Below are 10,970 nucleotides of genomic sequence, written 5' to 3' on the forward strand. Positions count from 1 at the left end.
GTCCAGGACAGAGCTGGCACATCTGACCAGCTTATTCAGTCTGAGCATCCACTGCTCCATCAGACCACTGCATAAAAGATAGCAGAGGCCACCACAGAGTCATAAAATGTCTTTAGCAGTGACCTGCACACTCCGAAGGACCTCAGTCTTCTCAGCAGGTGGAGACGCCTCCGGCCCTTCTTGTACAAGGCGTTGGTGTTATGAGACCAGTCCAGTTTATTATTGATGTAAACACCCTGGTATTTGTACTCCTCCATGATCTGAGATCCAGAGTTTGATAGAGTTTGGGGCAGCTAAGACTTTATCTTTCTGTCCTTATGAAATGTACCTTACAACTCCATTTATTTACACCTAAACCCACTGCACACCTACACCCAACTGTAATTTCACTGTAGTAAACGTATTTTAAGGAGACTTACTGTGATAATTCATGGATTGCCATATATTATGGTATTTTAATTAATTTCCCACATTATTTAAGGCTTTGATCAAAAACCTTCCCTTGATTGAAACCTGAAAAGTAATTCATTTTTGAATTAAGATTCAGGGACAGGGTTTTAACCCCTTAAATTGTGCAGGCAAAACATTTAAAATACCTTAATATATTACAGTCCTTTTATTCATACATTAACCCCAAATCTGGGATGAAGTCTTGAATGTGCACTAAGATATTACAGTCCATTAATTTATCCATCAAATCATATCATACTGTATATGGATTGAACCTATTAAATATCTTTATACTCAAAACATAGACTTATTTACATATTTACAACCATACCACCTGTTACATTATCCATCCATCCATTCAAGATTTCAAGTCAGATAGAAACTCATTACTGATGTTATCAAAATAATAAATCTAAAGCATAATATCATATCATTACTGGTGAATATCTCATTTTTTTCTATCAAATTCATTTGGTACCTAAAATGTGGTCAACACAGACAGAGGTCTAGTAACCAGGATATTCACAGGATGAAATTACCCTGCTGCCAAAACACAGACTGATTTTTATTTTCACTCTGTGATCTTGCACCGAAAATAACACAATGACTGTCATTTCAAAACACAAAGACTGCAGTCAGCTACACTTTACTGTCATTTGAGAAAACACTGATCTAGATGATATATATATATATATATATAAAAAAAAAAAAACAGTACACCATCTGTCATCACAGTCATGCTCACACCAGAAGCTCTCTCTGAAGGCGATGTAGAGGAATTAAGGACCATGTCCCTGCCCTTTTGACTAATAAGGCTCAGGGGACTGTTCACATTAGCTGCAAAGTTCAAGCCTGTTTTCGTCCATAACACCAAAGAGACGTTTTCCTGGACGTAAAGTTTTTGTATTTTTTAAACATGCTATAAAAAGAGATGCCTTTTTTAATGTCAGAAAAAAAACATTATGTGTCTGTACTATAGTACCATCATAAGGACTGTCTTTATCTATGTCACCTGCTGTTATCAGTGTAAAGATAGCATCATGTTTGCAGTATATTTCCCCGCCTCATTTTCTATGGGGATGGCACTTGGACAGATGAGAGTCTCGACTCCAGTCAGTGGACATCCTGCTCTTAATGTCTTCCTGTGGAAGATAAAGGGAATGTATGAACCATCCTGAAGAGCAGGGAGAAATGAGATGAGTACATCAGATAATACAGCATCATTACTTCATGGATAGAGAGAGTTGTTAAACCACAGGGCCCTTATTAAAAAAAGTCACTTGTCCTCCTCAGTGATTACACAGTATACTGCTGAATTGAAGTTTCTATTTATAGCTATAACATTCTTTTGTTCAGTATTTTGTTTCCTACACACAATGTGAAATTTCCATAAGGAATTGATCTTGAATAATACTGATGTAAGCACTGTATTCTGCCATTGAGTGGACTCTGGCGAGGCTATTATCTCTCAGGGGCTCCTTTCAAAAGGAGATAATTGCTCTCACTGCCAATGGAGAAAATCAAGACTTGTCTGCATGCTACACTGTTAACATCTGCTCAGCAATAGATTCATTTATGCTTACTAAAGCGGGATAAGGTCCTGTACTGTCTCTACAAGATAAAAACAGTGTAGAGATAGCCATATGTTCTGTAGGGAGTGGAGGCAATAAATGTGGATTTTAATGACAGATCTCAGGCTCTTTATGGCCTGGTTTAGTGCATGAATAGGCCCCACAAATTGGAAATAGATGGGAACTTCATGGAGGATATGAAAGTAAAATAACTTGCAGCATGGTGCTACAGCAGTCAGCCTATTTTCTGGTTGCTCTGTTGTGAACCCAATTAGCATGACACTGAGCAAAAAACCCAGCAGATGTCCCCGAAAACCTCAGTGAAGCTCCACGAACCAGGCTCCTGTGTAGTTGAACTGATACATACCCACAAATCATCTCCACTGTCTCCCTCACTCGGTCTCTGTGTTGGACTTAGTTAATGACGACGGCTCGGTGGATCGCTCAGCGACTAAGTGTGCTTGATAAAGGTCAGCGCTGCCACCAGCTAATGCTTCATCGCTCAGAGCAATACTTTAGCCGAGCGTATTGTGAATACTCCACACATGAACGCTTCACAGGGCAAAATAATCAAGGGAGTAGAGTCTGGAAAGGCCAGCTGTTTCTGCTGTGCTTCTCTGTGGCAGCCACAGACACAACACATAGACACTCTGACACTTGTGTATCCCAAACCTCTCCAAACACAGGCTCAGTGATTAACAGCTCAAAAAGTCAGTCTGAGAAAGTTTTCAGCATAAATACTGGGATAATGTTTAAAACAAGAGGGAGAGAAAGTGATGATCACCGAGAACTAACTTTTTTTTTTTTATTGCTTTGGCTGCCTTGTAAATTTACAGACAAGCCAAGTTCTAGGTTTTTTGGCGTTCTTTACTGCAATTCATTATCCACATTTTTCTACATCACTTGTTTTTATAAAGATAATCCTCTTAGTTCAATACCAAGGCAGAATATTGAACTTGAAGATCCTCACTTATTTGCTTATGTTGCGTACACATACACGCAGACAGGTGACAAATTAAAGGAAAAAACAACACAAAGTGTCTCAGTGAGGTGTTGGACCACCATGTGCTGCCAGAACAGCTTCAACACATCTTAGCTTTGATTCTACAGGTGTCTGGAACTCTACTGGAGGGACGAAACACCACACTTCCTGGGATTTTCCCTCATTTTGTGTTTTGATGCTGGTGATGGAGAGCTCTGTCAAACATGTGGATCCAAAATCTCTGATGGGTGTTCATGGATGATGGATTGAGATCTGGTGACTGTGAAGGCTATAGCAATGGCATTGGGCGAGAGGCTGGGTACACCCTGGACAGAAATAATAATAATAATAATAATAAAAATATGTGAATAAGCAAATCATTTAAAATGTTTGAACAAAAATGTCAGACACTAGATGATTGAAGGTGAGCTGAGAGAAAGTTCCCTCCTTCAACAGATGAATGTGCCTTTTAGTATCAACCCCTGCACAAACATCACTCTGCACAGTCAAGGTCAAATATCCAAGTTAAGTAACAAGAAACACACTTTGAATGGAGGGGGACTTAAACAAACTGTCTTCTGCAGACAGAGGAGAGTGCACATATGAGTGAGTGCACCCGTAAAAAAAAACAAAAACAAAAAAAACTTTACAGATATTTTTAAGGGACAGTAAATGAGGCCATGTGAGCACCTTTAAGTAGGGTAAACTAACATCCTGTGGAAAGTCAAGGTGCTGCCTACTGCTGAGCTCAGGTAACCCTTGCAGACACGCGAGGTTTGGAGCCATTTCACCTAATCACGCGCTAATAGAACAGGCTACAATTTCAACACGCAACCTATTTACTTTGGTAATACTAGCAGGCCAAAAGGGCCTCAACACATCAACTCGTTGAAGATGAATAGAGGCCACGGAGGATGCTCCTGTGTCCTCTGTGCATCTGTGCCTCAGAGCAGCAGCACCCTCCCCTCTGCCTCCGCTCCGCGTGCGCTCTCCGGAGTTGAGGATGAAGACGCAGAACATCAGGACCCTCTCTCTCATCCTCTCCATTATTTTCTACCTGCTCATAGGAGCCGCCGTCTTCGACGCGCTGGAGTCGGAAAGTGAGAGTTCAAGAAAAAAGACGCTGGAGCAGAGGCTGAACGAGCTGAAGAAAAAGTACGGCTTCACCGAGGATGACTACAGGGAGATTGAGAAAGTGGTCCTCCTGTCGGAGCCGCACCGACCCGGGAGGCAGTGGAAGTTCGCCGGCTCTTTTTATTTCGCCATCACTGTTATTACCACAATTGGCAAGTACAGCAGTAGCTGCAGTATGTTTTACTATGCGTGCTTGTTATCTTAGAACACAGGACGAGCAGCATGTCTGCGTCTCTGAATGTGTGTGTGTGTGTGCTGAGGCGCTCTTTGGGAGTCTTGTCAAAGTGGCCCCAAGTTAGAGGGGCCACTTTGAAGAGGAACAGGCACACAGGGTGTTGTGAGTACACAATGTTGCGCATGTGTTTGCAAGATGGAGACTGAAGAGTGTTTATCATGATTTGCCACTGAAAACCAACTTGTGGACAATGACTAATGAACAATCTTTATTGTGACATGTAAAATTACTGAAATGGGTACTCTGGATACCTCTGTAGAATTGAAAGGTGGCTGTAAAAAGTTTCGCAATGTTCCCCTTCACAGAAAACAAAGCTTATGGTCACTGTGGATTCACGCAGGTTAAACTTGATTCCAACAGTTACATGTTTTTACACGGTAAAAACAGAAAAAAAGAAACAAACCTTCCCATAATCTTTATTATCCAGACCAATGCACTTATTTTCTCTACAGTCATACCAATAAGCATGTCATTTTAATTCCAAACAGTAATATTGATGCAGTCATCATAATCCTCATGCACAACTTAGTCAAACTCGAAGCACTTGTCACATTACTGGTATATAACTTTCTAGGGAGCTTGACAGAACCATGTGAGAATTAGAACTGAAAGGTGCAGGAAAAATTTCTATGATCTTTTAGATATTTTTCCCACTGTGAAAACCAGTCACTAATGTGATCCATTGTTAAGTGTAATTCAAGATGACCACATTTCCTGTCCTCCACAGATGATTAAACCACAAGCTCTCCTTTCAACTGTATGGGATGGGCTGGGTGGGTGACACTCAAACATGGATTTTGAGTAGAATATCTGTTTAAAATGTTCATATTTATCTACCTGTAGATGTCACCTTGATTAGCAGAAAATAGCAGCATGATGGTACAACAGCAGCTGAATTACCTGATAAAAACACTCAACATTGCACTGTCAACAGCAGATCAAAACTGTTGTCAGATCTCAACTACCCAAATACATGTGCAGTCATGTTTTTTAAAGACTGGTTACCTACTACAGGTTATTTTTGATAATGTTTGAATGGGTATTTACTGAGAGCTTAAAGAGTAGAGGATCACTTAACCAATGAATGAAAACAAAGTAAAATTGGAAGCTTGAAAGTGAATGTTTTGTTTTTTCCTCCCTCAGAAGTTCATGGTCAGTTATTAACCACTTGTTTGTAATGTGACCTTAGTTGATCACCTTCATTTTTTTATCATCCATACAATTTGGTGACCTCAGTCCTTCTTCAACCTGAACAGAGGACTACTTAATATGTGAATAATGAGTGAAAACACCTGTGCGAATGTGTAGAGCATGCAACATTAAGAAGCTGAACTGTCATTATATTTTCCAACAGCTAAGTAGCGCAATGTACATGTTTATGTAGAGACCTGTGCATTCTGCCTGTAGGTTAAGTTGCCTTAATGAATTTTTGGCCAGTAGAAGGCAGAGAAATGTTAAACAAGCAGACAAATATTTGACTTTCTTCACCCGCTGGTTGCTATCTTTAGCCAGATAGCGTACTGCTGTTTTATTGCAGCCTTCTTCTGGAAATGTCCGCCTTTGGGTGTTGACGAGAGCAATTCAAACAGTGAGATAAAAAGCTGTGTAGAACTGCAGAGTTTGGTGATAATTCTCTGTGATTTTGTCACAACGAGCAGTTTGACATTTAACCAGCATGAATCACAATATTGATTCATTTATGTTTAATCTTACAAACAGATAAATTGCCCGTCATAAAGTCAGCTGGCTGTAAAGCTCATGATTTAAGTAGTGTTTGAGATAGAATTTTAAGAGAGATTTGACGGTGACCTCCACTAGATTTCAAGTGAGCAGTAGTATATCTTGATGACTGTGAGTGTTAATGGACATTAAACAGCAGTACTTGATATTATGTGACTTGCAATATACTGTGACTTTGTAGGTTATGGCCACGTTGCTCCTGGAACTGATGCTGGCAAGGCCTTCTGTATGTTTTACGCAGTCTTGGGCATTCCTCTGACACTGGTCATGTTCCAGAGCCTGGGCGAGAGGATCAACACTTTTGTCCGCTTCCTCTTGCGAAGAGCCAAGCAGGGCCTGGGCTTGCAGAAGACGGATGTGTCCATGGGGAACATGGTCCTGGTGGGTCTGCTGTCTTGCATGAGCACTCTGTGTATCGGAGCCGCCGCCTTCTCCCATTTCGAGGACTGGACCTTCTTCAACGCCTACTACTACTGCTTCGTCACACTCACCACCATCGGCTTTGGGGATTTTGTAGCACTGCAGAAAAAAGACACTCTCCAGAAGCGACCCCCCTACGTGGCCTTCTGCTTTATGTACATTTTGGTTGGGCTGACAGTGATTGGAGCCTTTCTTAACCTGGTGGTCCTGAGGTTCCTCACTGTGAGCTCAGATGAGCCTGATGTGAGGCTTGAGGCAGAGGGAGGGGAGCGGGGGCCACATCCTAAAGACACACAAGGGGATAGGGAGTTGTCGGAAGCTGAGGCAGATAGGGACAGAGAAGATGGACACAGCAGCCAGTGCAACCTGAGCCTGCCAATGGAAGGGGGCACCAGCTGCATGAATCTACTCCCTTCTCCCGTAGAGGATCGCAGGCTTATAATATCTGAACAGAGGGTGCTCCCTGAACCCAGCAGACTCAGAGCCTTGTTCTCTTGTGTCTGCTGCGGACTGGACAGTTACGAAAGCCCCCCTCCAGCTCATCGTGACCATGAGTGCGGCCACAGCAACCCCGTCTTTTACAACTCCATCTCCTACAGAGTGGACCGAGCCTCATGCAGCTCCTGCACTGTGTCGTTGCAGACTTCCCCCAGCAGCGCTGTGCTCTACCTGAGCAAGAACGATCCTCACACTAGAAGGAAGTCATTATAACTCTGTGAACTCTTGAGTTTAATCTAAGAGTCCTTTGTTTTGGAGTTTTTGATTTCAACACAGAACAGATAGAACCCTCTGATTCCCACCGTCACAGTCATGAATGTAGCATTACCTGTTAAAATGTAACATATTATAAAAATCATATAGTTTATAATGTATTTTTCTAAATGAAAGGTTACCGCTGAAATAAAAATGTGTAAAAAAAAAATACAAAACAAAACAAATTAAAGTATGTGATATATATTTAAATCCATGTTTTCATTATTACTGCCCAGTGTATGTTATATAAAGTTATTTATAAGAAGTGTATGATCAGCTGCCAGAAAATATGTGAATATTTTAGGTGTCAGACTTTTTGCTGCACCGTTACCTGTGACCTTCAGTTATTTCCACTCAGTAATCATAGCTGTCTTCTAATAGGAATGTACACTCTGTCGCTCTGGCTGGTTCCCTAGGTAACATCTGAATCCCCATTGATAAGTGCAGTGGAAAAGTGGAGATGGACACGTACATACAGTACAGTGAAGGCAACATCCAGTTAAAACTGCTATTTCCAGACCACATCCTCTGTGATGAATGAGTGTGTCAACAAAGAATGGAATATGAGCAGTTGCACTGAAATGGTGGCAAATTAGAAATGTCTCCAAATGAGAGTTTAATTGCCTTCCTGGATATGTGGTTGACTCACGCATTTCTATTATTCAAATTAGATTTTTAATACAAACCACTGAGACAGGAAAAATAACTTTAACCTCACATTTTAAATATTTAAAATAAAAAAGTTACTATAGAGCATATACAATTTATTTTGAAAAATAACTTAAAGGGGTAGTCCACCAAATGTTAAAAATAAAAAATGTTAAAAATGTTTAAAAAAATAAAGGCCAGTACTACTCAGCCTGTGAAAACAGTTGTATAATATCACCTGTGGTCATGGAGGAGCTTTCTAAAATCTGACAAAATAACCCTATTGATATCATCAGGTGATAATGCCATGAGGTTTATCTTGGCTTGGAGGGTCAAAAACTTGCTGTTAAGCTATTGGCTGCATTGGGATCCAGTAATTTTGAAGTTTGAATCATGAAAGGGACTAAAACTTGTTGCAGTTATGACAGTTCTTCTTTTAATCTGTCTCTAGTGAGCCCCAAACATTATGGAGATGTAATAATAAATTGTTTGGGTGTAGATATACCCGGTACTTACTTACACTATTTTAACAGGTTGTACAGTCACTTTCATGTGCAGCCTCATGTGTATCTTTTCGTCCTCTGTTTCACTTTTATTCAGCAGGATGACACAGAGTTGAGACTTTTGAAACTTATAACCACAATTAAAAGAACCCAGCTATCATTGTTCTAGTATTCAAATCAGGAACAATTTGTGCCTTACATTTGATGGCATACTTGAAAAAGTGGAGGAGCAGGGGTGCAGAGATATTGCCTGCCCTGCTGAACACCACTGAGAAAAGACACTCCAAAACTCGAGGAGTGCTGCTCTGTGGCTGATTTTTGAATCAGAATGAAATCAGCCACTGCCAGCTTCCTAGGACGACTTCATTTGTAATTACAATTTTTTTTAATCTCCTCTCATTAATGTTTCAGTAATCTGTAGCTGAACTGTACTGTGACCTCCCTGTGGAGAGTCAACTTGAGGATCACTCAAGTTTTGCATTACAGTATTTCATTAACAGACACCTCTCATGTTAACCAGCACCAACTTGCATTTAATTTCCCCTTGTTAACATTTCTCACACCAGGGGGCAGCATTGGTCTTTGTAAAACAGGCTGATGTGCAGATTCGCAAGACAGGTGGTCATATTTGCAAAAATCTTTTCATGGTAAAGTTATGTTTATCAGTTTCTTGAACCTGAAGAATGACACTAATGTAAAGATGGCTTACATACTCGTGCTCTCTGTGTCTGCTTGAGTTTTTTAAACCATTCACAGCACAGAAAAACAGCACTTTATCCTTTAAGAGCTTTGCTCCTGTGTGCCATCAGTGTTATACGTGGAATTAAAGCATGACAGTAGGAATTAGTTTCCCTCTGACAGCATGAACTATGACACAGATTACCTCTGTGGGAATAAATGTTCAGAGACTTGATAAGCGAGTACAAGCTTTTCAGCCAAGCATACAGACATATATCAGCCTCCAGCATTATCAGCTCTGATTTGGAAAGATATTTGTGAACCAGCAGAAAGGAGACATCTTAACAATGAGCTTCATGTCTGCATGGCATAAAGATTACTATTTTGTGAGTGATGAAAGCTGGTATCTAATTTGCATAATTACCCCATTAATATTGCTGATGGTGCTTCACTTTTTTCTGTTATGATGCTTCAGATGCCTCTGCACATCTATGACTGTCACTGCTGAGCCTGAGCTTGAAAGCACTGAAAACTATCTACACAGACCACTGATCAAATGCCACGACACAGAAGAGACAAATGGTGGCATAAACTGAATTAGACATGCAGAATGAGTAGCTTAACTCTTTCACAGGGACCTTTGTATGATGATTTTCTGCTGCTAAGTTACCTCATGCGTGACTGGCAAAGTAGGCACCCACATTTTTTGTGCGGCTCAGTGAGTGGCAATACATTGAGCTGTTTAATATGAAGATAGTGAGAAAGGTAATGCAGTATTTATGTGCGTTCTCTATAAAGTATGTTATTACAGGGAGTGAACTGCAGGTGGTGGTAGTGATCTTTTGTAAACTTTCATTCTGAATGCAGAATACTTCAGGTGAGTCCAGTTCCCACGCCCAAACTCAAACATGCTCACTCATATTCATATCTATATATCTATTTATGGAAATGCAGTCCACTGGGAAGTCCACTCATTCTCGGATTAAGGTTGTTTTTTTTATTATGAATACTCACCAAGGTTCCTCAATATCCTCTGCTGAGTTTACTGAACATCATGCTCGGCTCTGACAGAGCGAAACTGACTGCAGATCTATAAACTTATGATTCACAGTGTTAATATCCACACAACAGGGCTTTAGTTCATTAAAAAACAACAGTTACCTTCCATTTACCTCACTGCTCATTGATTACAGTGTTGAATTCCATTATCAAAGCAATGCAGAAATGCTTATCCTCTGCTGTATTATAGTTATTCAGAGCTGGGTGAATAATTGATTACATTGTTGGATATTTCTCTTTGTGAACACACCCTGTTAAGTCATTACTGTGTCATGTTGAAGGGTCTTTCATGTGCAGTCGCATGCTAGGGGATACAATATTAAATCAGAAACAAGCTGCTGGTTCAAGCAGAGTGCAGCTCGACTTTTTCTAAAGGGTAAATAGCTTTAATATGGCAGAAATATGGGTGGGAAATTCATAATAGAAGTTCCATGCAAATAAAGTATTTATGAATGTACAAATAAACTGAACCAATAGTGGTTGCCATGTTTTGATTATGGAGAAATATGTTTGTCTGTGTACACTGTATTTACAGTCTTTCAGGAGGAGCTTGGAGATTATGAGTCGTTTTCTTGGATGCACATCAGAATGCAAAAGCGCATTCTCTGCGGCTCACAGCGAACACAATGAAAGATTAAGGAACTAAAAACAAGTGTCATATTTATTCAGATTGATTAAATAAGTAGAAATTAGGATTCAGTTGGAGAACACTGAGAAAACACACATTAATAGAAGTTCATTGGTGGGGTAATTGCTCATTAGTTTTAATTTCCAGCCAATTTGCTGCTTGTGTTGAA

The 10,970-nt window shown here is 40.3% G+C and overlaps 1 protein-coding gene across 1 annotated transcript; it reads left to right on the forward strand.

The window, feature by feature from the left end:
* Positions 1–4,006: 4,006 nt before the first annotated feature.
* Positions 4,007–7,243, forward strand: LOC108885677 (potassium channel subfamily K member 15-like). Its single transcript, XM_018680119.1, has 2 exons — positions 4,007–4,289; positions 6,294–7,243. Exons 1-2 carry the CDS (start codon positions 4,007–4,009, stop codon positions 7,241–7,243), a joined length of 1,233 nt encoding a protein of 410 aa, XP_018535635.1.
* Positions 7,244–10,970: the final 3,727 nt, after the last annotated feature.

Source organism: Lates calcarifer, linkage group LG12 (assembly GCF_001640805.2).
Source record: "Lates calcarifer isolate ASB-BC8 linkage group LG12, TLL_Latcal_v3, whole genome shotgun sequence".
NCBI classification, from domain to species: Eukaryota; Metazoa; Chordata; class Actinopteri; family Centropomidae; genus Lates; species Lates calcarifer.

Bases quoted from the DNA above. Each gene is read 5' to 3' on its own strand.
- LOC108885677 (XM_018680119.1), top strand. From the start codon at position 4,007: ATGAAGACGCAGAACATCAGGACCCTCTCTCTCATCCTCTCCATTATT. The intron at 4,290-6,293 runs GCAAGTACAGCA...GTGACTTTGTAG, and splicing joins CACTGTTATTACCACAATTG to GTTATGGCCACGTTGCTCCT.